The 26987-nt window shown below is 54.0% G+C and overlaps 1 protein-coding gene across 10 annotated transcripts in view; it reads left to right on the forward strand.

Moving 5' to 3' along the window:
- Nucleotides 1-26987, forward strand: part of dock10 (dedicator of cytokinesis 10) — an 84924-nt gene extending 57937 nt beyond the window's left edge. For 3 of the 10 annotated variants that reach the window (XM_030337365.1, XM_030337362.1, XM_030337366.1), the window contains exons 28-57: nucleotides 617-763; nucleotides 1856-1939; nucleotides 2778-2874; nucleotides 3147-3179; nucleotides 4581-4759; nucleotides 5302-5418; nucleotides 5851-5971; nucleotides 6065-6186; nucleotides 7109-7223; nucleotides 8710-8776; nucleotides 9423-9470; nucleotides 11726-11830; nucleotides 12592-12725; nucleotides 14163-14278; nucleotides 15019-15153; nucleotides 15273-15455; nucleotides 16106-16216; nucleotides 16293-16508; nucleotides 17981-18038; nucleotides 19141-19242; nucleotides 19684-19790; nucleotides 20521-20643; nucleotides 20788-20901; nucleotides 22059-22205; nucleotides 22448-22658; nucleotides 23698-23888; nucleotides 24739-24839; nucleotides 24934-25072; nucleotides 25236-25308; nucleotides 25877-26987. In XM_030337365.1, coding sequence (XP_030193225.1) covers nucleotides 617-763; nucleotides 1856-1939; nucleotides 2778-2874; nucleotides 3147-3179; nucleotides 4581-4759; nucleotides 5302-5418; nucleotides 5851-5971; nucleotides 6065-6186; nucleotides 7109-7223; nucleotides 8710-8776; nucleotides 9423-9470; nucleotides 11726-11830; nucleotides 12592-12725; nucleotides 14163-14278; nucleotides 15019-15153; nucleotides 15273-15455; nucleotides 16106-16216; nucleotides 16293-16508; nucleotides 17981-18038; nucleotides 19141-19242; nucleotides 19684-19790; nucleotides 20521-20643; nucleotides 20788-20901; nucleotides 22059-22205; nucleotides 22448-22658; nucleotides 23698-23888; nucleotides 24739-24839; nucleotides 24934-25072; nucleotides 25236-25308; nucleotides 25877-25935 — 3555 coding nt within the window. In that variant the 3' untranslated portion in view covers nucleotides 25936-26987. Of the gene's footprint in view, nucleotides 1-616; nucleotides 764-1855; nucleotides 1940-2777; nucleotides 2875-3146; nucleotides 3180-4580; nucleotides 4760-5301; nucleotides 5419-5850; nucleotides 5972-6064; nucleotides 6187-7108; nucleotides 7224-8709; nucleotides 8777-9422; nucleotides 9471-11725; nucleotides 11831-12591; nucleotides 12726-14162; nucleotides 14279-15018; nucleotides 15154-15272; nucleotides 15456-16105; nucleotides 16217-16292; nucleotides 16509-17980; nucleotides 18039-19140; nucleotides 19243-19683; nucleotides 19791-20520; nucleotides 20644-20787; nucleotides 20902-22058; nucleotides 22206-22447; nucleotides 22659-23697; nucleotides 23889-24738; nucleotides 24840-24933; nucleotides 25079-25235; nucleotides 25309-25876 lie in introns of those variants that run through there. The other 7 variants (XM_030337363.1, XM_030337368.1, XM_030337364.1 and 4 more) reach the window with 7 other exon arrangements.

The following is a 26987-nucleotide window of genomic DNA, read 5'->3' on the forward strand; positions in this document are numbered from 1 at the left end:
AACTGTTTGTATAGACTCTGCGTTGTGTATTTTTCCGTTCTAGTAGTAATTCTTGAAGTGGAAATCAAGGCAGCTTGACAGGTTGGATTAGAGGGTTGAATAGATGATGGTTCCAGGATGAAATACAACAGATACAGACTTGGTGGATAGTCTCAGTGTAGGAGGTGAGGAGCAGTCTCCAGACGTGCTCCTTGGCTGTCGATCCCTCTTGTCACCGAACCAAAGGTTTGGGGCCAGTATTATAGGAATGAAAACGTGAATGACAAAAGAACAGAAGCTATGTCTCCTTTGATAAGTTATACGGCCCTGGCTATGTCCCAGACGACCGGGTTGGTTTGTCCTTGATGGGAAATAACAAATGGTGGAATGTTGGAAATAACACCTTGTATCAGTGGGAGAGGCACTGGCCTGTTCCTAGACTGAGAAATGTGAACACAGAGAGACACTAAATTACGCCAACATTCCTCATTATTATTACACTTTAAATCACTTTGCTGCGCTGTAGATTTGTCCCAGTCTTACATTTTGGATCTTGAGTCCAGATGTTGCCTCAGGTGTTGGGTCCATCATCTAGAGGTGTTCTCTCCTGCCCCCCCCCCCCCCCCCCCCCCCCCAGCTGCCCCGGCCCCAGCGGTTCCCCTCCTCCTACCTGGGCCGACTGGAGACCCTACTGGAGACGCTCTCGGACCACGTCTACTGGAAGCACAAGGAGCTACCGGAGGAGACCCGCAGCACCACGCTGGCCGTGGCCGCGTTCGTCAAGGTAGCGGCCTGGGTCTGAGGACCTGATAGGGAACCACGTCTGAGTAGACCTCGTAGGGGGGGGTCCCTCTCCTCCCACCTTTTGCTCTCTGACCCTAACCCTGTCTGGCCCTAAACCTGTCTGACCCTAACCCTGTCTGAACCTTACTCTGTCTGACCCTAACCCTGTCTCACCCTAAACCTGTCTGAACCTAACCCTGTCTCACCCTGTCTGACCCTAATTCTGTCTCACCCTAACCCTCTCTGAACCTTACCCTCTCTGAACCTTACCCTGTCTCACCCGAACCCTGTCTCACCCAAAGCCTGTCTCACCCGAACCCTGTCTCACCCTAACCCTGTCTCACCCTAACCCTGTCTCACCCTAACCCTGTCTCACCCTAACCCTGTCTGACCCTAACCCTGTCTGACCCTAACCCTGTCTCACCCTAACCTGTCTCGCCCTAACCCTGTCTCACCCTAACCCTGTCTCACCCTAACCCTGTCTCACCCTAACCCTGTCTCACCCTAACCCTGTCTGACCCTAACCCTGTCTCACCCTAACCCTGTCTCACCCTAACCTGTCTGACCCTAACCCTGTCTCACCCTAACCCTGTCTCACCCTAACCTGTCTCACCCTAACCCTGTCTCACCCTAACCTGTCTGACCCTAACCCTAACCCTGTCTCACCCTAACCCTGTCTGACCCTAGCCCTGTCTGAACCTAGCCCTGTCTGACCCTAACCTGTCTGACCCTAACCCTGTCTCACCCTAACCCTGTCTCACCCTAACCTGTCTGACCCTAACCCTAACCCTGTCTCACCCTAACCTGTCTGACCCTAACCCTGTCTCACCCTAACCCTGTCTCACCCTAACCTGTCTCACCCTAACCTGTCTCACCCTAACCCTGTCTCACCCTAACCCTGTCTCACCCTAACCCTGTCTCACCCTAACCCTGTCTCACCCTAACCTGTCTCACCCTAACCCTGTCTCACCCTAACCTGTCTCACCCTAACCCTGTCTGACCCTAACCCTGTCTGACCCTAACCCTGTCTCACCCTAACCCTGTCTCACCCTAACCTGTCTCACCCTAACCTGTCTCGCCCTCTCCTCTGCAGCGGTGCTTCACCCTGATGGACCGAGGCTTCACCTTCAAACTCATCAGTAACTACGTCACCATGATCACCGCCTCCGACAGCAAGGTAACCCGGGCTCCACCCCTGTTGAACCCTCAGAGTGGGAGATGTACGCTGCTATGAGTTGAAGTCAATGCACACGTGTTTGGCGTCGGTGACGACATCATTATCCTGACTGTGATCTGTTGAACCCTGAGCGGCGTGCAGAGCAGGCAGCACTACCGTACCTCCTCTCTGTGTTGGCGTCGGTGACGACATCATTATCCTGACTGTGATCTGTTGAACCCTGAGCGGCGTGCAGAGCAGGCAGCACTACCGTACCTCCTCTCTGTGTTGGCGTCGGTGACGACATCATTATCCTGACTGTGATCTGTTGAACCCTGAGCGGCGTGCAGAGCAGGCAGCACTACCGTACCTCCTCTCTGTGTTGGCGTCGGTGACGACATCATTATCCTGACTGTGATCTGTTGAACCCTGAGCGGCGTGCAGAGCAGGCAGCACTACCGTACCTCCTCTCTGTGTTGGCGTCGGTGACGACATCATTATCCTGACTGTGATCTGTTGAACCCTGAGCGGCGTGCAGAGCAGGCAGCACTACCGTACCTCCTCTCTGTGTTGGCGTCGGTGACGACATCATTATCCTGACTGTGATCTGTTGAACCCTGAGCGGCGTGCAGAGCAGGCAGCACTACCGTACCTCCTCTCTGTGTTGGCGTCGGTGACGACATCATTATCCTGACTGTGATCTGTTGAACCCTGAGCGGCGTGCAGAGCAGGCAGCACTACCGTACCTCCTCTCTGTGTTGGCGTCGGTGACGACATCATTATCCTGACTGTGATCTGTTGAACCCTGAGCGGCGTGCAGAGCAGGCAGCACTACCGTACCTCCTCTCTGTGTTGGCAGATGCTGTGTGAGCTGAAGTTTGAGTTCCTGAGGGAGGTGTGTAACCATGAGCACTACATCCCCCTCAGCCTGCCCCTCCCCTCGGCCCGCATCACAGGTAGGAGGCTAGAGGCTGCCCCCCCCAACGGCTGCTGTCAATCATCACTGACCTCATTGATCATTGGTCCATCTGTCATTTAACGACCCGCCTCTCTTATTCTTACTTTACCCTCACTCTCTCTGTCTGTCTGTCTGTCTGTCTGTCTGTCTGTCTGTCTGTCTGTCTGTCTGTCTGTCTGTCTGTCTGTCTGTCTGTCTGTCTCTTTCTCTCTCTTTCTCTCTCTTCCTCTTCCTCTCTGTTCTTGCTCTTTCTCTTTCTGTCCATATCAGACAATGCATCACCAGTGCCATCAAGTTGCCATGGTAACTATCTTCACTCATTCCTGATTAATGTTACATTAACATCTTCAGAGATTGTTCTCATTGTATGCCTCATCTCTGGCCATGAGGTCTGAGGATTTGTGAGATCATTTTGTTGAACAGAAGGGAAGTCAGCATTGCATTCAATTGAATATCTTTGTTTTATAAATTACACTATGTAAAAAGATGTTAAATCTGGTAAACGTCATGAAACATACAATGAAACAATGAATATGCAAATAAACCATAATGCAATTTGAATTAAATAGTAAAAACCCAAAAGCAAATAATAAATAGATATCAGATAAATCAAAGCTAGTTTGTATTGAATTGATGACGGTAATCTGTATCCCAGTGAAGGCTCCCCCTCCTCTCCCCCTTCCTCCCCCCTCCTCACCCCTCCTCTCCAGTGTGTGTGCTGGAGTACAGCCTGAACCTCTCCCCCCTCCTCCCCCCTCCTCTCTGGAGTACAGCCTGACCTCTCCCCCCCTCCTCCCCCCTCCTCTCCCCCCTCGTCTCTGGAGTACAGCCTTACCTCTCCCCCCTCCTCCCCCCCCTCCTCTCTGGAGTACAGCCTGACCTCTCCCCCCTCCTCCCCCCCCTCCTCTCTGGAGTACAGCCTGACCTCTCCCCCCCTCCTCCCCCCTCCTCCCCCCCCTCCTCTCTGGAGTACAGCCTGACCTCTCCCCCCTCCTCCCCCCTCCTCTCTGGAGTACAGCCTGACCTCTCCCCCCCTCCTCCCCCCTCCTCTCCCCCCTCCTCTCTGGAGTACAGCCTGACCTCTCCCCCCTCCTCCCCCCTCCTCTCTGGAGTACAGCCTGACCTCTCCCCCCCCCCTCCCCCCTCCTCTCCCCCCTCCTCTCTGGAGTACAGCCTGACCTCTCCCCCCTCCTCCCCCCTCCTCCCCCCTCCTCTGCAGCGTGTGTGCTGGAGTACAGCCTGACCTCTCCCCCCTCCTCCCCCTCCTCCCCCCTCCTCCCCCCTCCTCTCCCCCCTCCTCCCCCTCCTCCCCCCTCCTCCCCCCCTCCTCTCCCCCCTCCTCCCCCTCCTCCCCCTCCTCTCCCCCCTCCTCCCCCCTCCTCTGCAGTGTGTGTGCCGGAGTACAGCCTGACCTCTCCCCCCTCCTCCCCCCTCCTCCCCCCTCCTCTGCAGTGTGTGTGCTGGAGTACATTCTGACCTCTCCCCCCTCCTCCCCCCTCCTCCCCCCTCCTCTGCAGTCTGTGTGCCGGAGTACAGCCTGACCTCTCCCCCCTCCTCCCCCCTCCTCCCCCCTCCTCTCCCCCCTCCTCTGCAGTGTGTGTGCTGGAGTACAGCCTGACCTCTCCCCCCTCCTCCCCCCTCCTCTGCAGTCTGTGTGCCGGAGTACAGCCTGACCTCTCCCCCCTCCTCCCCCCTCCTCTGCAGTCTGTGTGCCGGAGTACACCCTGACCGGGGAGTTCTGCAGGAAGCACTTCCTGACGGGGCTGCTGCTGCGGGAGCTGGGCCTGGCGCTGCAGGACGAGCAGGACCTGCGGCACCTGGCCCTCGCCACGCTCAAGACCCTGATGGCCAAGCACTCCCTGGACGGCCGCTACGCCACCAAGGTGGGCCACCGCCACAGAGCCACGCACACGCACAGATACACAAAGGCAGCCACGCACACATGCACACATAGACACACTCACTCACTCACTCAAGCACATCACCCTTCTCCTCTACATGCATCACTTCTAGGAAACACAACCCTGACCCACGCACACAGACACACACAAACACACACACAGACACACACACACACACACACACACACACACACACACACACACACACACACACACACACACACACACACACACACACACACACACACACAGTCACGCACAAACACACACACACACACAGACACGCACAGACACAGAAACATTCCCTCCCTCACTCACTCAGTGTCACCATAGCAACCATCTCAGTGGATGCTCAGTTTGTTGTTCACCTGAAGCCCCTCCTCCTAACCGGGTCGGACTAGCAGTAGTCGGGTCTAAGAACTACGGGAGGAAAGCTTTGTGTTGACTGGACCTTATGGAGGCGGTCGGTTCAAGGTGGTTAGGGTTAGTCCCGCCCCCTGACGCTGAGTCCCGCCCCCTAACAGGAGAAGCAGGCCCGGATCGCCTCCCTCTACCTGCCGCTGTACGGCCTCATCCTGGACAACATGCCGCGCTTCTTCCTGCGGGACATGTTCCCCATCTACTACACCTCCAGCACCCAGGTACCCCCCCCCCACCAGCACCCAGGTACCCCCCCCCCACCAGCACCCAGGTACCCCCCCCCCACCAGCACCCAGGTACCCCCCCCCCCACCAGCACCCAGGTACCCCCCCCCCCACCAGCACCCAGGTACCCCCCCCCACCAGCACCCAGGTACCCCCCCCCCCACCAGCACCCAGGTACCCCCCCCCCCACCAGCACCCAGGTACCCCCCCCCACCAGCACCCAGGTACCCCCCCCCCACCAGCACCCAGGTACCCCCCCCCCACCAGCACCCAGGTACCCCCCCCCCCACCAGCACCCAGGTACCCCCCCCCACCAGCACCCAGGTACCCCCCCCCCACCAGCACCCAGGTACCCCCCCCCACCCGCACCCAGGTACCCCCCCCCCCCACCAGCTCTTACTGGAGCCCCCCCGCTGTCTCCTCCTCCAGGGGTCCCGGGACGACCTGAGCGTGGGCGGGGTGGCGGCCGGGGGCCTGACCCCCCACGTGGTTCGCCATGGCAACTCAGTGGACGCGTCCTTCTCCAAAGAAGTGCTCAACTCCATCACAGGTAGTCTGTGTGTGTGTGTGTGTGTGTGTGTGTGTGTGTGTGTGTGTGTGTGTGTATATGAAATTATGAATACAATCTCTCCTCCCCCACCAGCGTTCTCCTCTCTGGCGGTTGCCACGGGGACCCAGGCGGAGTGCCGCGGCTCGCTGCTCAGCGTGGACTCCAACCCGTGCAGCGCCGAGGGGGGCGGGGACAAGGCCGACGGCTGTGAGAAGGTGAGAGGTCGTACAGTTCGTTTGGAGCCACTTCCATTAGTGTGGGTACAGTACGGATGTTCATAGAACCAAGTGCCCAGCACTAACCATCACTAGGTTAACCCATTACCCGTACAGAGCAGAAGCAGCACTAACCATCACTAGGTTAACCCATTACCCGTACAGAGCAGAAGCAGCACTAACCATCACTAGGTTAACCCATTACCCGTACAGAGCAGAAGCAGCACTAACCATCACTAGGTTAACCCATTACCCGTACAGAGCAGAAGCAGCACTAACCATCACTAGGTTAACCCATTACCCGTACAGAGCAGAAGCAGCACTAACCATCACTAGGTTAACCCATTTCCCGTACAGAGCAGAAGCAGCACTAACCATCACTAGGTTAACCCATTACCCGTACGCTACAGAGACAGATAGGGTAAGATGCTACACCATGCTACGTACTGTTTACCTGCCTGGACGTACAACACACAGTTAGTGCCAGATGCATCATTTGGGATGCTTTAAAGCACGAGACATCGTCACCAAGGGTCTTCCTAGAAGCAGAAGATGTAGAACAGAAACACAGTTGTGTTAACGTTCATCTCGGCCATCTTTGTAAACTTGGTAAATACGTGATAACTAACGGGACTCTCATGAAGAGACAACGAGATCAAACCAGCCACCAGATCGTCTGTCGTTAACGGAGCACCACAGTGCGTCTACAAAGAGGACTGAGGGCTGAAATCCACAATAATTAAAGATAGCTGTGCTTACTCACCACTATGGCATTGTTACCATGGCATTACTTCAATATGTTACCATGGCAGTACTCGAGTATGTTACCATGGCATTACTCTGGGTAATGTTAGCATGGCATTACTCTGCTGTTAACATGTTATTACTCCGGACCCCTGAATGTGTGTTCTCTGTCCCTCAGTTCGCCCGCCCCCAGTCCCTGATTGGCTACGGCTCCCGCTGTGACAAGCTGGACCAGGCTGAGACCCGCAGCCTCCTTATGTGCTTCCTGCACATAATGAAGACCATCTCTGAAGGTCAGGAACCTAACCCTAACCCCTAACCCTACAGCTCAGCCCCGCTGACATAATGAAGACCATCTCTGAAGGGTCAGGAACCCAAACCTAACCCTAACCCCTAACCCTACTGCTCAGCCCTGCTGGCCTGCAGTCGTACAGTCTACAGCCTACAGTCGTACAGCCTACAGTCATACAGTTGTACAGTCTACAGTCGTACAGTCTACAGTCAACAGTCTACAGTCATACAGTCATACTGTCGTACAGCCTACAGTCGTACAGCCTACAGTCCTACAGCCTACATTCGTACAGTCTACAGTCGACAGTCTACAGTCATATAGTCGTACAGTCTACAGTCGACAGTCTACAGTCATATAGTCTACAGTCTTACAGTCGTACAGTCGTACAGTCGTACAGTCGAGAGTCGTACAGTCATATAGTCGTACAGTCTACAGTCGACAGTCTACAGTCATATAGTCGTACAGTCGTACAGTCGACGGTCGTACAGTCTACAGTCTACAGTCATAGTCATACAGTCGACATCCGACAGTATACAGTCTACAGTCTTCAGTCTACAGTCTACAGTCATACAGTCTACAGTCGTACAGTCTACAGTCTACAGTCTAAAGTCTACAGTCGTACAGTCGACAGTCTCCAGTCTACAGTCATACAGTTGTCACAAGCTGACCGTGGCGGTTGTGGCAAAGAGGGGAGACGGACACAATTGACTGAGTTTGTTAACAAAAAGGTTTATTACAACCAGGTGAATGTATGGCGTGTGTATTCAATCTAGTCAGTGATGTAAGCGGGTGTGTATGTAAAAGTGTATGGGTGTAGTGTTGTACGGTGTAAACAAACCTAGGATACAACTAAACCAAAAGACCAAAGGAACAAACAATAAGTGGTGCCTCCCAAAGGAGAACCACACTGTCACTGGGCTCACAGGTTTACTTAAATAAGCCCAGTTCAGGTGTTGTCAATGAGCTTGTTAGGCTCCCCTCATTAGGGTTGTGACACAGTCGACAGTCTACAGTCTACAGGGGTACAGTCATACAGTTTAGAGTCTACAGTCTTACAGTCGTACAGTCGACAGTCTAGAGTCTACAGTCGATTGTCTACAGTCTACAGGGGTACAGTCATAGAGTTTAGAGTCTACAGTCTTACAGTCTACAGTCGATTGTCTACAGTCTACAGGGGTACAGTCATACAGTTTAGAGTCTACAGTCTTACAGTCGTACAGTCGACAGTCTAGAGTCTACAGTCATACAGTCTAAAGGCGTACAGTACAGGCGTACAGTCTACAGGCGTAAAGGCGTACAGCCTACAGGCGTACAGTCTACATGCGTATAGGTGTACAGTCTACAGGCGTACAGTCTACAGTCGTACAGGCGTCTAACAGCCCGCCTGCATGTCTGAAGCCCTCCTGAATCCAAAGGGTTTCCACCATAGATACAACCCCCGTCTTACGGTACTCCTCACTTGTGCTTCTCTTTGTTTGTGTTTCCAGATGTTCTGGTGTCCTACTGGCACCGGGCGGTCCACCAGGAGATCTCGGACTTCTTCAACATCCTGGAGTAAGTGCTGCTGAGCGCTGAAACCTCGCCAGCCGTATCCTGGGGGAGGGGGGGGGGGGGGGGGGGCAGAGAGAGAAGAGCAGAGTGGAGGGAAGGAAAGAAAGGGGAAAGTTGGCACCGACCAGAGAAGGAAATGAATGTTTGGGAGTTGGTGTGAGAGAGCGAGAGTAGAGACTGAGAGAATAGAGGGAGACCAGAGAACGAGGGGGAGAGAGGGAGAGAAGAGAACGAGGGGGAGAGAGGGAGGAGGAGAGAGGGAGAGAACAGAGCAAGGGGGAGAGAAGAGAACAAGGGAGAGAGGGAGAGAGAAGAGAACGAGAGCAGAGAGGGAGAGAAGAGGGCGAGGGGGAGAGAGAGAGAGTAGAGAGGGAGGAGGACTGTAATCCCTCAGAGTCTTCTCTTTCCCCAGAAACTGTTCCGTAAATTAACCGCCTGTGTTTCCTGTGTCAGCATCTGGCCCGAGCGGTTCCAGCTCTGCTCCTCAAACGCGTGCACTTTAGAACCCGGAGGGAACCCACACAAACAAACCCTGAGAACCCTGAACCCTGAGAACCCTGTGCACTGAGAACCCTGAACCCTGAGAACTCTGAACCCTGAGAACCCTGACCCCTGAACCCTGACCCCTGACCTCTGCTCTGCTCCCCAGACTGTGTCTGCAGCACTTCCGGTTCCTGGGGAAGCGGCACATTGCCAGGTGAGAGACTGCCGCCGCGACGCATCACACCGCCCCCTAGTGTCCTCGTGACTCATGACATCCTAAAGCAACGGTCAATACCCACCTTCACATCGCACGGCGGGGTTGGCCCCCAGGGCGACAGCCAGCTGGGGGTCGAGCCCCCAGGGCGACAGCCAGCTGGGGGTCGAGCCCCCAGGGCCACAGCCAGCTGGGGGTCGAGCCCCCAGGGCCACAGCCAGCTGGGGGTCGAGCCCCCAGGGCCACAGCCAGCTGGGGGGGAGCTGCAGGGTGAGGCTCCGGGACAGCTAGGAGGAGCCGGGGATCCAACTAGCAACCTTCCGGTTCCAAGTGAGCCCGCTCTCCCTCCTGAGCTAAGCCGCCCCTATATTACCCTACACCCCAGTGGGGACAACGTGGTCCATAGGCAGGCCAGAAGGCTTCGCTCAGACCAATCCACATGGACCGTCCCGCTGCGAGCCCTGGGGCTGCAGAGAAACAGGCGCACACGGAAATATGCGCATATATAGAACCGACGAGTCAAGGGGACACACTAATGTGTGTTCTGTATGCGTGGACACGATCAGGGAAGAGTGTCTAGCAGCAGGGCATTGTGGGGGATTGTGGAGGGGGAGGGGCTGAAGGTCCTGGATCCGCCAACAGAAAGGCTCTGCTGGAGATTCTACCGTCTGAGTCAGCAAACACAGGATCGGCTTGTAGCTGTCTCTGTGTGTGTGTGTGTGTGTGTGTGCGTGTGTCTCTGTGTGTTTGCATGTGTCTCTGTGTATGTGTGTCTGTGTGTGAGTGCGTGTGTGTCTGTGTGCGTCTCTCTGACTGAAGCACAGCCGTTGGCATGGCCAGACCCTTTCTGTCAGCCTGGTTCCTCCCTCCTCAATAAATGAGCCGGTTTCCTCTTCGGCATTAAGATGCTGCGATGTCTGAGCCAGCCGAAGGCTCCCGGGGACCACCTGGAGGACGGAGCAGCAGGAGGAGGCTAGCTCCAGAACCTGCTCTCTCAGACGCGGCCCCCAGGCGAGACGTCGCCTAGGGGCTGGCTGAGCGCTGAGCCCGGCCACGGCTTGAACGCTGGCCTGGGCCCAGTCCCTCACAGGGGACCGTGTCTCTTCCTGCTCAATGTGTTATAAATAAATATGGGAGACTGCAGACAGACGCATGCGTTCACACACACCCTCCAACACGTGTAGCACACACTCCGACCCGAGAAACTGATGTGTTCCCGCTGAAGAGGTTCTTCAGTTCTGTTCAGCCCCCCCTCCCCGCCCACTGCATCTCACTGTGTGCTTGGCATGTCCTCTGTCTGCCCTGCATGCCCCCCCCCCCCCTCGGTGTTAATGGATGCTCAATGTGGCTGCGCAGGCACATCGATGTGGGGGTGGGGGCTGCTTCATGATCCTGAGTGGCCTGCTGGGAGCTGAGACCCCTTCCCGGGAGCACAGCATTCCCGGGGCGGCTCTGAGCCCGCCTGTGGCCTAAGCTCGGTCTGCCGGTCTTCGGACACGGGAGCACGGATCACCCCGGCCCCGGGGCCCTGCCGTTGGACTCTTTGAGTCGGACGCCTTGTGGGTCGGTGTAGCCTCTCAACACGTTGAGTCCTCGGCCGGTGAAGAGGCCGGTGAAGGTTCTCCTTCATCGTGGTTACCTCGAGACAGAGGAGGCTGTGCTGCAGACTAAGATGAAGAGGCCGGTGAAGGTTCTCCTTCATCGTGGTTACCTCGAGACAGAGGAGGCTGTGCTGCAGACTAAGATGAAGAGGCCGGTGAAGTTTCTCCTTCATCGTGGTTACCTCCAGACAGAGGAGGCTGTGCTGCAGACTAAGATTGAGCTTAACCCTTGGGGTTGACACATTTTAGTTCCTCTTTGAACAGCTAAATGTTTTAGCGTGGGCGGCACTTAAAGCCAGCGACCTCAGACACAAACTGTCCTAAACATTAAAGTTTCACACTTATATTGGGCTACTAATCCTTCCAATTGTTATCTTGCCTTGTGAATATCCCTTATCCACCTGTAACCACGCTAAAATAATGGAGATAAAATGTCAATATATAACATGATATAACATAATATGACTTGTAATCATAACCACTGAGCACCAAAACAACTTTTATGAATGTAATTCTTTTGAGTCCAATTGTCCTGATTGATCCAAGCAGGCCCACGGACCTCTTGGTGGTAACGACCCTTCCTGACTATTAATGAACACACAGCCATGTTTACAACAACTAATCCCAGCTGTGATGTGATTGGCTCGTGACCAGGAAGCTAGCGGCGGCAGTTAAGCTGGCCCAGTCCAACCAGAAGGGCTCTAACCAGCACTCCCAACACGCCCAGTCCTCCCATCCCACTGGCCTTCTCCCACAATGGTAACCCCCCTCCTCCTCCTCCACCTCCTCCTCCTGCTTCTCCTCTACTGTCTAATTCTTTAGAACACTTACAATATATAGGATGTATACAATACATCTAATATGTAGAACACATACTATACACATCATATATACATACGTTACATTGAATATGTAGAATAATGTAGAAGTATTTCAGAGGAGCGCCGATAGGAACGCAGTTTAATCATGCATCTTCTTTTGTGTGTACATAGTTTACTTTAACTGAGACCTTTGCATTGAAGGAGTCCAACAGTAAATCTGATAACGAGGGGTTCTACCGTTCCTAAAGCAGTTAACCTGAACAGACGCACAGAGAGACATCCAGCGGCCTCCCGTCGTCTCACCTCGGCCGTGTGTCTGTATTCATGCAGTGTGATCTGTCAACTGGCTTCCCAGCATGCCGTGTGTTGTGATTGACAAGTCTTTGTCTGTGTAATGCCCTGTTTTGATTCACACTCAAGTCACAGCTTCCCTGTCTCTGTCAGCCTCGCTGTCCCGTGAATCGTATCATATCTGTATAGGATGACCGAACATCACAGTATAAGAAGTACTGTTACTACTACTGCTACTGTAAGTGCTGTTGGTTCTAGATAGCAACAGTTTGAGTTGGAGTTTTGAAAACCCATTTGTGTCCTCTCTATTTCTGGACTTTAATCCCTGTAGTGAGAAGCATCAGAGTGTATTCAGAGTAGCGGCCGATTGGCTGTTGGTGTAATGAGCTGCTGATTGGCCCTCCTCAGGATGGCGGTGTCCGGGGGCGACGGCCACAGACACGCCCGCTCTCAGACCATGCCCATCATCAGAGGGAAGAACGCCCTGAGCAACCCCAAGCTGCTGCACATGATGGAGACGGGTAACAAAGCCCTGCATGCATGTAAAGAAAGCACTCACGCACACACTGTTCTGTCTGTCTGTCTGTCTGTCTGTCTGTCTGTCTGTCTGTCTGTCTGTCTGTCTGTCTGTCTGTCTGTGTCGCTCGCTCTCGCTCGCTCTCTGTCTCTGTCTCTGTCTCTGTCTCTGTCTCTGTCTCTCGCTCTCTCTCTGTCGCTCTCTCTGTCGCGCTCTCGCTCTCTCTCTCTCTCTCGCTCTCGCCATGGATTAAAGTTCTCCGTCGCTACGACGGATTTCCGTCATTTGGAGTTCACAGAGGCCACTTCACATCTCCGATAACGTCGGGACAAATTTACAAACAGGCGTCATTTGGATAAACTAATCGCATATTAAGGATCTAAATAGGTACTTTCTCGCATAAAAAAATATTAAAACTTAAGAAAGTGATGTATTAACAGCACTGAAGCGAGAATTAAAACTGCTTTTAGCAGCTTTGCCGCTACCGCTGCCGCGAAATGCATTCTGGGAAACTTGCATACTGTATACTGCGGTGCAGTCGGTCTGCTGTATACTGCATACTGAATCCCACATTCAGTATGCAGTATACAGTACATACCGCGCAGTATGTAGTCGGCAGTACGGTAGTATGCAGTTTCGAACATGGACATAATACACGCGTGTATTATGTCGTCGTACGTCAACGCCGGTAAAATTGTCAAATTATATAGTGAGTATTTAAAAGGTCTACCGTTAAAATTGACTGAAAACACAAGCATTTTAATGTACATCCCGATTATATATTAAATATATATTAAATATATTATATACAAATGTATATATATACACACCATTTTCGCGCCACATCTTACGTCTCTTTGTTGTGTTAGTGTTGAGTGTCAGAGCGAAAGTTAAGCTAGTATGAACTCCCTTATAATGATTGACGGCTCTGATGTATCGGATATTGATAAAACACAAAAAAATAAATGGAGATGGGCATGGCTGACGGAAACGGGGAACGATGGCAAGCCTTTTTTAGAGAGTAAAATATGAGACAAGCTTTGCAAAAAAAAAATCTTAGAGTCTAATTGAAAAGACAACAAAAAAATTACAATAGATGCAAAAGAACAGCTGTTTAAAATCCTCCTCCTGTAAAACAGTATTGGTCGAGCATTTAAACGTGATGGCTGCATTTGGTGCTGACGTCTTATACATTTGTATTTCTTAAGCAGGTGTCAAGTAACCTAACCTGGAACATGTTTCACACACTGCACGTGACCTGGCTGTAGCGCGAATAAAATTTCAGTCAGAAGATTTTTTTTCACTTTAATCCCTGGCTCTCGCTCTCTATCGCTCTCTCTCTCTTAAACACGGCACAAGCTCTTCTCCATTCTCCCCTCATGGCCCCCCAGTGCATGACCCCCTGCAGCCCCCCACGTCGCTGTAACGGTGTGCGTGTGTGTGTGTGTGTGTGTGTGTTTAGATGGGAACATCCCCGAGGGCGACACCTTGAGCCCCACGGACATCGAGGCCAACCTGTCGACAGAGGTGTCCCTCACCGTGCTGGACGTCCTGGGACTGTTCGTACAACACCACAAGGTCTGCCTCTCCCCGCCGCCGCCCCCCCCAACACTCGTAATGTAGTCCTCACATTCCTCACATCAGACAATCGCTTATTGTCAAAGGAGCAGAAAGAAATATGGCTGCCAGCCACTTGAGAAACACAGTCCTGCTGTGTTGTCGCTGACACTCTGCTGCCCTCTGGTGGCGGGGGGGGAAGCACAGTCCTGCTGTGTTGTCGCTGACACTCTGCTGCCCTCTGGTGGCGGGGGGGGAAACACAGTCCTGTGTTCTCGTTGACACTCTGCTGCCCTCTGGTGGCGGGGGGGGAAACACAGTCCTGTGTTTTCGTTGACACTCTGCTGCCCTCTGGTGGCGGGAGGGGAAACACAGTCCTGTGTTCTCGCTGACACTCCGCTGCCCTCTGGTGGCGGTGGGGGAAACACAGACCTGTGTTCTCGTTGACACTCTGCTGCCCTCTGGTGGCGGGGGGGAAACACAGTCCTGTGTTGTTGCTGACACTCTGCTGCCCTCTGGTGGCGGGGGGGGAAACACAGTCCTGTGTTCTCGCTGACACTCTGCCGCCCTCCGGTTGGCAGTTGGGGCAAACAGCTCATCTCAAATGCGATGCACACAGACACAGACGCACTCAATGTCAAACTCTTCAGCATGACAATGGTTACTATATAGGCACAATTAAATAAAGCACCTTAACATAGATGTCGGTCAGTTCATTGACATTATCCTGTGTGTGTATGTTTGTGTGTGTGTGTGTCCAGAAGCAGCTATTGATGGACGAGGGCCAGAACGTGATGAAGAAGGTTCTGGATACCTACCTCCTCTTCTTCCAGATCAACCAGTCCACCACCACTCTGCGCCACGTCTTCGCTGCCCTCAGACTCTTCGTCCAGAAGGTAGGATGGACTGACAGACTGCAGACACCAGACACGCAGACACACTATACCCATCACGAGATGTGGGTTAATTGCCCCCCCCAGGCGTTGTGGTATTAAGGTGAAGCCCCTCCCTCTAGTTCCCCAGCGCCTTCTTCCAGGGGAAGGCGGACCTGTGCGGCTGCCTCTGTTACGAGATCCTGAAGTGCTGCAACCATCGCTCCAGCTCCACCCAGACGGAGGCCTCGGCCCTGCTCTACTGCGTCATGAGGCACAACTTTGAGTTCACCAAGGGCAAGTCCATGGTCCGCTCCCACCTGCAGGTCAGTGGGGCGCGTGTGTGTGTGTGTGTGTGTGTCTGTGTGTGTGTCTGTGTGTGTGACAGAGAGATTCCAGCCTTTACTGGTACATGGTCCAGAGCCTCACTCTGATTGGTCCAGAGCCTCACTCTGATTGGTCCAGAGCCTCACTCTGATTGGTCCAGAGCCTCACCCTGATTGGTCCAGAGCCTCACCCTGATTGGTCCAGAGCCTCACTCTGATTGGTCCAGAGCCTCACTCTGATTGGTCCAGAGCCTCACTCTGATTGATCCAGAGCCTCACTCTGATTGGTCCAGAGCCTCACTCTGATTGGTCCAGAGCCTCACTCTGATTGGTCCAGAGCCTCACCCTGATTGGTCCAGAGCCTCACCCTGATTGGTCCAGAGCCTCACTCTGATTGGTCCAGAGCCTCGCTCTGATTGGTCCAGAGCCTCACTCTGATTGGTCCAGAGCCTCACTCTGATTGGTCCAGAGCCTCACCCTGATTGGTCCAGAGCCTCACTCTGATTGGTCCAGAGCCTCACTCTGATTGGTCCAGAGCCTCACCCTGATTGGTCCAGAGCCTCACTCTGATTGGTGCAGAGCCTCACCCTGATTGGTCCAGAGCCTCACCCTGATTGGTCCAGAGCCTCACCCTGCCCCCCCCCCTCCAGGTGATCAAGGCGGTGAGTCAGCTGATCGCGGACGCGGGCATCGGGGGATCCCGCTTCCAGCAGTCCCTCGCCATCATCAACAACTTCGCCAACGGGGACGCGCCCCTCAAGGTAAGAAGCCCCGCCTCCTGCCGCCCTCAGCCAGTGGGGGGCCGGCGCTGACGACCTCCTGCGCTCCTGTCCCCAGAGCACGCCGTTCCCGGCGGAGGTGAAGGACCTGACCAAGAGGATCCGCACGGTGCTGATGGCCACGGCGCAGATGAAGGAGCACGAGAAGGACCCCGAGATGCTGGTGGACCTGCAGGTCAGCCTGGCCAACTCCTACGCCTCCACGCCCGAGCTGCGGCGCACCTGGCTGGAGAGCATGGCCAAGGTGCACGTCCGCAACGGGGACCTGTCCGAGGTGAGCCCCCCCTCGCCCCGCCGCCGCCGCCGTCGCCCGGCAACCCTTCTGCGACCTCTCCGATAGGTCACGGGGTCGTGAGGGCTGGGTCACCTCCGCTTTGAGTGGCCGCTGGTTGGCACAGCGCTGTACTAATGCAGTCGGTTTATCGTTTAAGGAAGGGTTGAACGAGGGTTGGGACCAAACTCCTCCTTTGCCAATTACAATTAGCAGATGCTTGTATCCAAAGCGACTTAAATCATTTAATACACACATTGACACACAGAGTGAACCATGCAAGGTGACAGCCAGCCCGTCAGGAGCAGTTAGGGTTAAGTGTCTCGCTCAGGGACACATCAACACTCAGCTAGGAGGAGCTGGGGATCGAACTAGCAACCTTTCAGTTACAAGACAACTGCTCTACCTGCTGAGCTAAGCCAACACCGCGTACGAACTGGGGGGTGGAGTATCAACGCAGGACCTCTCAGCCTGGGACTGGAAGGCCTTAGAACCGCTCCACTCTCCTGCCACATGTAACAGAGTGGCTCTCCTTCAGTGAGACAGTGTTAACCTGCTGTGTGTGGTAACAGAGTGGCTCTCCTTCAGTGAGACAGTGTTAACCTGCTGTGTGTGGTAACAGAGTGGCTCTCCGTCAGTGAGACAGTGTTAACCTGCTGTGTGTGGTACCAGAGTGGCTCTCCTTCAGTGAGACAGTGTTAACCTGCTGTGTGTGGTAACAGAGTGGCTCTCCTTCAGTGAGACAGTGTTAACCTGCTGTGTGTGGTAACAGAGTGGCTCTCCGTCAGTGAGACAGTGTTAACCTGCTGTGTGTGGTACCAGAGTGGCTCTCCTTCAGTGAGACAGTGTTAACCTGCTGTGTGTGGTAACAGAGTCCTTCAGTGAGACAGTGTTAACCTGCTGTGTGTGGTAACAGAGTGGCTCTCCGTCAGTGAGACAGTGTTAACCTGCCGTGTGTGGTACCAGAGTGGCTCTCCTTCAGTGAGACAGTGTTAACCTGCTGTGTGTGGTAACAGAGGGGCTCTCCTTCAGTGAGACAGTGTTAACCTGCTGTGTGTGGTAACAGAGTGGCTCTCCGTCAGTGAGACAGTGTTAACCTGCTGTGTGTGGTAACAGAGTGGCTCTCCGTCAGTGAGACAGTGTTAACCTGCTGTGTGTGGTAACAGAGTGGCTCTCCGTCAGTGAGACAGTGTAAACCTGCTGTGTGTGGTACCAGAGTGGCTCTCCTTCAGTGAGACAGTGTTAACCTGCTGTGTGTGGTAATAGAGTGGCTCTCCGTCAGTGAGACAGTGTTAACCTGCTGTGTGTGGTAACAGAGTGGCTCTCCTTCAGTGAGACAGTGTTAACCTGCTGTGTGTGGTACCAGAGTGGCTCTCCTTCAGTGAGACAGTGTTAACCTGCTGTGTGTGGTAACAGAGTCCTTCAGTGAGACAGTGTTAACCTGCTGTGTGTGTTTTGTGTTGTGTCTCTGCCAGGCGGCAATGTGCTACATCCACATATCTGCTCTGATTGCTGAATCGCTCAAGAGGAGAGGTGAGTACACAACGCCTGCTGTGTGTGTTTGTGTTTGTGTGTGTGTGTGTGTGTGCGTGTCTTTGTGTGTGTGCGTGTGTGTGTGTGTGTGTGTGTGTGGCTGTTTTTTGTGTGGCTGTGTGTTTGCAATTTTTTGTGTGTGTGTGTGTCAGTGTGTGTGTGTGTGTCGGTGTGTGTGTGTGTGTCGGTGTGTGTGTCTGTATGTGTGAGTGTGTGTGTCTGTATGTATGAGTGTGTTTGTGTTGACGTCAGTGCATACGTGTCTGCTGTCAAAGTGCTGTTAGGTCTGGAGTGCATCACCGAGACTAGCTCCTCGTTCATCGAGTTCAGGTTTCATCACAGCAGGGACCCTAGCACGAGACACGTGGTCGTGATGTACTCGGTACCGTACTGTACGGTACAGTACGGTACACGACAGTACAGTATAGTACTGTACCATACAGTACTGTACTGTACCGTACTGTACTGTACGGTACAGTACCGTACTGTACGGTACTGTAGCGTACCGGTTCGTACTGTACTGTACGGTGCTGTAGAGTACCGGATCGTACTGTACTGTACTGTACCGTACTGTACCATATCATACATTACTGTGCTGAACCTTTGACTGGGGGTCAACATGGCATTATATGTCTGTAGCATGGCTGCTTAGCATGCTTTACCATTGTCCCATATAGCCTTTCACCTGCTAGCTCTCACCGGCTAGCCTTTCACCTGTTAGCCTTTCACCTGTTAGCCTTTCACCTGCTAGCTCTCACCCGTTAGCTCTCACCTGCTAGCTGTTACCTGCTAGCTCTCACCTGCTAGCTCTAGCCTGCTAGCTGTCACCTGCTAGCTCTAACCTGCTAGCTCTCACCTGCTAGCTCTAACCTGCTAGCCGTCACCTGTTAGCCCTCACCGGCTAGCCTTTCACCTGCTAGCTCTAACCTGCTAGCTGTCACCTGTTAGCCCTCACCGGCTAGCCTTTCACCTGCTGGCTGCCACCTATTAGCTGTCACCTGTTAGCTCCCACCTGTTAGCCTTGTTCTGCTTGCTGCTCCAGCTCTTCTCAGACCCAGCGAGTGTGTCCTGTAACCCTGCTCCCTCCCTCCTCACCAAACAGGCTACTGGAGGGCGGACAAGGCCCGGATGTCCCACGTGGCTGCAGAGGAAAGCCCTGTCTTTAACCGTAGCTCCTTACTAACCAGCACCCGGGACTCTGACAGTGAGTGGTCCTACCGGGGGGGGGGGGGGGGGGGGTGGTCCTGCAGTGCTCTCCGGCCCCCGTTCGGTCGCTGCCTGTCCCTGGGGGGTCTGACCCCTGGGGGACCTCCCTGGTGCCCCCAAACCTTCCCCACTGCCCACCCACAGTGATTTTGTGTTGCTAGAGTAATGAAGGTTTGACGGTGACGTGAGCCCCCCCTACCAGAGCACTCTGTCCAGCCCTGCTCCTCCGGGGGGGCTCAGAGGCGGCCTGGTCCCAGGGCCCCGGGCCTGGACCCACGGCCCCGGGCCTGGGTCCAGGGCCGGGGCCGTGGGTCCAGGCCCGGGGCCCTGGGTCCAGGCCCGGGGCCGTGGGTCCAGGCCCGGGGCCCTGGGTCCAGGCCCGGGGCCCTGGGTCCAGGCCCGGGACGTAGCGCTGACCTGCTCTCTGTGTGGCCCCCAGCCTCCTTCTCCATGGGCTGGGCGGCCTTCATGTGCATCAGTCCAAACGTCAAGGAGGAAGGAGCCATGAAGGAGGACACCGGTACCCTGGATACGCCCTACACCGAGGTACGGCCCCCTGTAGAGCACCCTGTGGAGCGACCTGTAGAGCACCCCGTAGAGCACCCTGTAGAGCACCCTGTAGAGCACCCTGTAGAGCACCCTGTAGAGCACCCTGTGGAGCGACCTGTAGAGCACCCTGTAGAGCACCCTGAGCAGCATCCTGTTGAGCACCCTGTAGAGCACCCTGTAGAGCACCCTGTAGAGCACCCTGTAGAGCACCCTGAGCAGCACCCTGTAGAGCACCCTGTAGAGCACCCTGAGCAGCACCCTGAGCAGCACCCTGTTGAGCACCCTGTAGAGCACCCTGTAGAGCACCCTGTAGAGCACCCTGAGCAGCACCCTGAGCAGCATCCTGTTGAGCACCCTGTAGAGTACCCTGTAGAGCACCCTGTAGAGCACCCTGAGCAGCACCCTGAGCAGCATCCTGTTGAGCACCCTGTAGAGCACCCTGTAGAGCACCCTGTAGAGCACCCTGAGCAGCACCCTGTAGAGCACCCTGAGCAGCACCCTGAGCAGCACCCTGAGCAGCACCCTGAGCAGCACCTACCCTAACCCTGAAGCAGCTCTACCGGTCATGGTATCTGTCTGCACAGCACTTTGCCAACCCTGAACCTGAATAAGGTGCTCTCTGCAGGACAGCTCAGTGACCCCCACACTGCTCAGGTTCAGACGTCCTCAGGGGCCTGTTAGCCTTCTCCATTGACACCCCCCCCCCCTCCCTCCCTCCCCCGGGCAGGACACCCTGGTGGAGCAGCTGGAGCTGTGTGTGGACTACCTGTGGAAGTCCGAGCGCTACGAGCTCATCGCCGACATCAACAAGCCCATCATCGCTGTCTTTGAAAAGAGGCGGGACTTCAAGGTGATATCTTTTTATTTAACCATGCCTAAGTGGTACCTACGTTAAACACCCTGAAGGGTGTTTAACGTTGTGTGTTTGTGTGTGCCTGCGTGTGTGTGCGTGTGTGGGTGTGTGTGTGTGTGCGTGCTCACCTGTGTACCTCAGAGGCTGTCGGAGCTGTACTACGACATCCATCGCTCCTACCTGAAGGTGACGGAGGTGGTGAACTCTGAGAAGCGTCTGTTCGGCCGCTACTACCGCGTGGCGTTCTACGGACAGGTGATGACCCCCCACAGAGCACTCACCTGGGCGCTGGTCACCTGACCCTAAGACACGCCCCCAACGCTGCTTCAATGAATGTTGCACACACACACACACGTTACACACACAAATACACACACAGTCCTCAGAGTGCGTACTCTACAGGACATGGACTCCATCACCCTTAGAAGACGAGGAGCTGATCATGGTGGAGGTGGTGGTTCTCTCTTTAGTAAAGAGCTGATCATGGTGGAGGTGGTGGTTCTCTCTTTAGTAAAGAGCTGATCATGGTGGAGGTGGTGGTTCTCTCTTTAGTAAAGAGCTGATCACGGTGGAGGTGGTGGTTCTCTCTTTAGTAAAGAGCTGATCATGGTGGAGGTGGTGGTTCTCTCTTTAGTAAAGAGCTGATCATGGTGGAGGCTGTGGTTCTCTTTATTTTGGAGCTGATCATGTTAGAGATGGTGGCTCTCTCTTTAATAAGTAGGCTCTGTCTTATGAAGGAGGAACTGTCTTATGGATGGAGACGGCTTTGAAATGAAAAGGAGAAGGAAAGCCTCTTTCTTTTACCTTCAGATCTTTTAATTTCTCTGTCTGCTCTTTTCTTCTTCTTCTATTTTCTTGTCCAGATTGCGGTAAGTTCCTCTCTGATGAGAGTGTTGTTCCTCCCTTTTCTCTCCTGCTGCTCCACTATTAACCAGCACTGCTCGCCCCCTGACCGTGCCCTCCCGGCCCGCTGTCTCCTCTGTTACCTTCTCCACATTAATGCAGATATCCATCCTGTCGTCCTACACTAGCCAATCGACTGCTTCCATTGACCCAAATCGTGTTAAACAGTGTGTGAGTCCCTGCTCAACCCAACAGGTAGTAACCGCTGGAAGGCTGACACTGTTTAGTAACCCTCATTTACATATACTCTGACCCCTTGGATGCCCTGAGAATGTCCTCTGACCCTCCCCGTGAACAACATGGCGTTGATGTTCTGTTACTCGCTGCTGAACCAGAAACGCCACAAGGGGGCGACATCCCTCAGTTCGTTTTTACACGGAAGAGAAAACGAAAGCTAAAAGATATAAACAATTATTAGGATCCATTCAGAAACTAACCCCTCTCTTATCGCTGTGTGTGTGTGTGTGTGTGTGCGTGTGTGTGTGTGCGTGTGCGTGTGCGTGCTCCAGGGTTTCTTTGAGGAGGAGGAGAGTAAGGAGTTCATCTACAAGGAACCCAAGCTCACGGGTCTGTCTGAGATCTCCCAGAGGCTCCTCAAGCTCTACTCAGACAAGTTTGGGGCGGACAACGTGAAGATGATCCAGGACTCCAACAAGGTGAGCAGCATCTATAACGGCACAACAGGGGATTGGAATGGACCGGTTCTCCAAATTCCCATCGAAACGTTTTGGTTCGATCCCCCATGTCCGCGCTCTACCGGTAGGCCTCCTCGAGCAGGACGCCCCCTGACCCCGCCCCTAATGACATCATGGACCTGGGTCCCAGACGTGGCTGTGGATGAGGTGTGTTCTGAATGAGGTGGTAGGCCTGACCCCTGCTGACCACTCTCCCCCCTCAGGTGAACCCCAAAGACCTGGACCCCCGCTTCGCGTACATCCAGGTAACCTACGTGGTCCCCTTCTTCGACGGCGAGGAGGAGCAGGACAAGCGCACAGACTTCGAGAAGCACCACAACATTAGCCGCTTCGTGTTCGAGACGCCCTTCACGCTGTCGGGCAAGAAGCACGGAGAGGTGGAGGAGCAGTGCAAGAGGCGCACCGTACTGAGCAGTAGGTTCTACTGAGCAGTAGGTTCTACTGAGGTTCTACTTACCCCCACTGAGCAGTAGGTTCTATTGAGGTTCTACTGAGGTTCTACTGAGCAGTAGGTTCTACTGAGCAGTCGGTTCTACTGAGGTTCTACTGAGCAGGAGGTTCTACTGAGGTTCTACTGAGCAGTAGGTTCTACTGAGCAGGAGGTTCTACTGAGGTTCTACTGAGCAGGAGGTTCTACTGAGGTTCTACTGAGGTTCTACAGAGCAGGAGGTTCTACTGAGGTTCTACTGAGCAGGAGGTTCTACTGACCCCCACTGAGCAGTAGGTTCTACTGAGCAGTAGGTTCTACTGAGGTTCTACTGAGCAGGAGGTTCTACTGAGGTTCTACTGAGCAGTAGGTTCTACTGAGCAGGAGGTTCTACTGAGGTTCTACTGAGCAGGAGGTTCTACTGAGGTTCTACTGAGCAGTAGGTTATACTGACCCCCACTGAGCAGTAGGTTATACTGACCCCCACTGAGCAGTAGGTTCTACTGACCCCCACTGAGCAGTAGGTTCTACTGAGGTTCTACTGAGCAGGAGGTTCTACTGAGGTTCTACTGAGCAGTAGGTTCTACTGAGCAGGAGGTTCTACTGAGGTTCTGCTGAGCAGTAGGTTCTACTGAGCAGTAGGTTCTACGGAGGTTCTACTGAGCAGTAGGTTCTACTGAGCAGTAGGTTCTATTAAGGTTCTACTGAGGTTCTACTGAGCAGCAGGTTCTACTGAACACCCCACAGAGCAGGAGGTTCTACTGAGCAGCAGGTTCTACTGAGCAACAGGTTCTACTGAACCCCATCCTCAGCAGGAGGTTCTACTGAGCAGGAGGAGGTTCCACTGAGCAGCGTTCAGGTTCCATGTTAGGGCCCCATGGTAAAGTCCAGAAGGCCTTGTGTCAGACAGAAGGTCTTCTTTAAACTCCCGCCACACATAGATTTCAACATGGCTGCTCCGGGTGGACTGAGTGAAGCCATGCGTCTCCTCACCCCGTTTCCCCCCCCCCCCCCCCCCCCCCGCAGCCAGCTCCAGCTTCCCCTACCTGAAGAAGCGCATCCAGGTGGTGGAGCAGCAGAGCACGGAGATGAACCCCCTGGAGGTGGCCATCGACGAGATGTCCCGCAAGGTGTCGGAGCTCAACGCGCTGTGCAGCATGCAGGAAGTGGACATGATCCGGCTGCAGCTCAAACTGCAAGGCAGCGTCAGTGCCAAGGTGGAGTCAGCTGACTGACGGGCACAAACATAACACACACAAACACGCATAACACAATGATAACACACTGATAACACACACAAATTGTGTATGATTGCGTGTTGTCATTTGTGATCCCATGTGATCCCGTGTGGCCCATGTGATCCCATGTCACAGTGTGTGATCCCGTGTGATCCCGTGTCATGGTGTGTGATCCCTGTGATCCCGTGTGATCCCTGTGATCCCGTGTCATGGTGTGATCCCTGTGATCCCGTGTCATGGTGTGTGATCCTGTGATCCCGTGTGATCCTGTGTCATGGTGTGTGATCCTGTGTCGTGATCCCTGTGATCCCGTGTCATGGTGTGTGATCCTGTGTCGTGATCCCTGTGATCCCGTGTCATGGTGTGATCCCTGTGATCCCGTGTCATGGTGTGTGATCCTGTGATCCCTGTGATCCCGTGTCATGGTGTGATCCCTGTGATCCCGTGTTATGGTGTGTGATCCTGTGATCCCTGTGATCCCGTGTCATGGTGTGATCCCTGTGATCCCGTGTCATGGTGTGTGATCCTGTGATCCCTGTGATCCCGTGTCATGGTGTGTGATCCTGTGTCGTGATCCCTGTGATCCCGTGTCATGGTGTGATCCCTGTGATCCCGTGTCATGGTGTGTGATCCTGTGATCCCTGTGATCCCGTGTCATGGTGTGTGATCCTGTGTCGTGATCCCTGTGATCCCGTGTCATGGTGTGATCCCTGTGATCCCGTGTCATGGTGTGTGATCCTGTGTCGTGATCCCTGTGATCCCGTGTCATGGTGTGATCCCTGTGATCCCGTGTCATGGTGTGTGATCCTGTGATCCGGTCCGCCCCCAGGTCAACGCGGGGCCTATGGCCTACGCCCGGGCCTTCCTGGAGGAGAAGAACGCTAAGAAGTACCCTGACAACCAGGTGAAGCTGCTGAAGGAGATCTTCAGGTAGGTGGCCCCCAGCGGGGCCGGGGGGGCGGGACCAGGGCCTCACTGGGACCACCCTCACGCCCCTAACCCGTGTCTCCCGTGGCGGCTGCAGGCGCTTTGCGGACGCGTGCGGCCAGGCCCTGGACGTCAACGAGCGTCTGATCAAGGAGGACCAGCTGGAGTACCAGGAGGAGATGAGGGCTCACTACAGGGACCTGCTCAGTGAGCTGTCGGCCATCATGAACGAGCAGGTCTGAACCAGGACCATGACCCACCACCTCGTCCTCATCCTCAGCCTCTGCTGTTCCTTCTCCTCTTCCTCTTCCTCTTCTTGGAGCCAGCGTCGCCATTTCATGTGTTGCTCTTCCCAATGCATTTTCCCGGTTTCATTTTCGTCTTCTGTTTGTGTCACAGCTTCGAAAAAGCATTCTAGCCTCCGCCGGCTCCTCTCTCTCTCACAGCTCTCTCTCCGCTGCTTTTAAACCGGGTACGTTGTAGCCTCCCCCTGTCTCCCTCTCCTCCTCCCTCCCCCTCTCTCCTCCTCCTATCCTCCTCTCTCCTCCTCACTCCTCTCTCTCCTCTCTCCTCTCTCCTCCTCTCACCTCCCTCCTCTCCTCTCTGCTATCCTCTCTTCTCTCTCTCCCCTCCTCCTCTCTCTCCTCCTCTCCCTCTCTCCTCTCCTTTCTCCTTCTCTCCTCCTCTCACCTCTCTCATCTCCTCTCCTCTCTCCTCCTCTCCTCTCTCCTCTCCTCTCTCCTCCTCTCACCTCTCTCCTCCTCCTCTCCTCTCCTCCTCTCCTCTCCTCTCTCCACCTCTCCTCTCCTCCTCTCCCCACCTCTCCTCTCCTCTCCTCTCCTCTCCTCTCCTCTCCTCCTCTCCTCCTCCTCTCCTCCTCTCCTCTCCTCTCCTCTCCTCCTCTCTCTTCTTCTCTCCTCCTGTCTGTGTTCATCAAGCTCACACCCTGCTCCTCTGGATCCCGGTTCTCCCCGGTTCTCCTCGGTTCTCCTCGGCCCTCCTCCTCCTCCTGACCCCCCTCTCTCCCCTCTCCCTCCCAGATTCCTCACGCAAGACCACGAGGAACGGAACGCCACAGCGCCTTCTGAATGGCCAGTAGTGGACCAGTAGACCCTGGACCAGTAGACCCTAGACTGGTCCCAGTATGGGGGGAGGGGGCTCCATGCCTGTTCACTCTAATTTTCATCCATCCACTTATTATAAAATCCGATTTCTATGAACTGTATCTTAGTTTCTGCCGTCTGTAGTGGTGGCTCAGCCCGGGAACCAGGGAGCAGGAGGGACTATGGGAAGGGTAGCTCTCAGAGGGGGTCAGCCGTGTGGTAGGCCGTGGTCTGTGTGGTCTGTAGTCTAGTCCTGTTGAAGTGTTGACGCTGTAGAGGCCAGACGGCTGGACTGGTAGACGATGTGTTTGATTGTAGAGGTTTCATCTCATCTGTAGAAGCGTTTGGATCATCGGCCATTCCTTTACCATCCGTGTACTCATCAAGAAACAAAGGGAGGAAAGGGAGCAGGCACGTAAAGTGCACGCACACACACATACATGCACACACGCACACACACACACACACACACTCTTTTTAACCCTGCCCTTTATAAACCACAGAACACACCGGGCTTGTGGTGCGTTCAACCAAACGAGGAAATGTAACATGTAGCCGACCAGTTTGTATTAAACAACGATTTCTATATATCTATATTGCCACTATTACGCCATCATGCTCTTTAATGGTTTTGAATGAGAACTGTGATTTTTAAAAACGGAAAGCGCTTGGATTACGTATGTCTTAAGTCCATGCATCATCGGGTCTCTTGAACGCACCCCAGGCTCTGACTGAATGTAAGCTGCGCCCGCCGCTGCTTCCTCGCCTAACAGTCTGGAAACGTCTGCTTGCAGATTTTCAAAAAGGAAAAAAAATATGTTTTATAACATTTTTATGATTATGATAATGTCATTTTTTGGTTATTATTTCCTGCACTGTTTTAAATTGTAAATAAGAATTATTAATATTTAAAAATGTTTCAAATGTTTCCTTTTTTTTTATGAAATACACAATATATGAATATTTGTTTAGCTAAATTAAAAAAAGAACAAAACTAAAGTTTTATGTATAACATTTGAAATAAAATCGACCTAATGTTTAAAACGGA

The sequence above is a fragment of the Gadus morhua genome, chromosome 16, assembly GCF_902167405.1.
Source record: "Gadus morhua chromosome 16, gadMor3.0, whole genome shotgun sequence".
NCBI lineage: Eukaryota > Metazoa > Chordata > Actinopteri > Gadiformes > Gadidae > Gadus > Gadus morhua.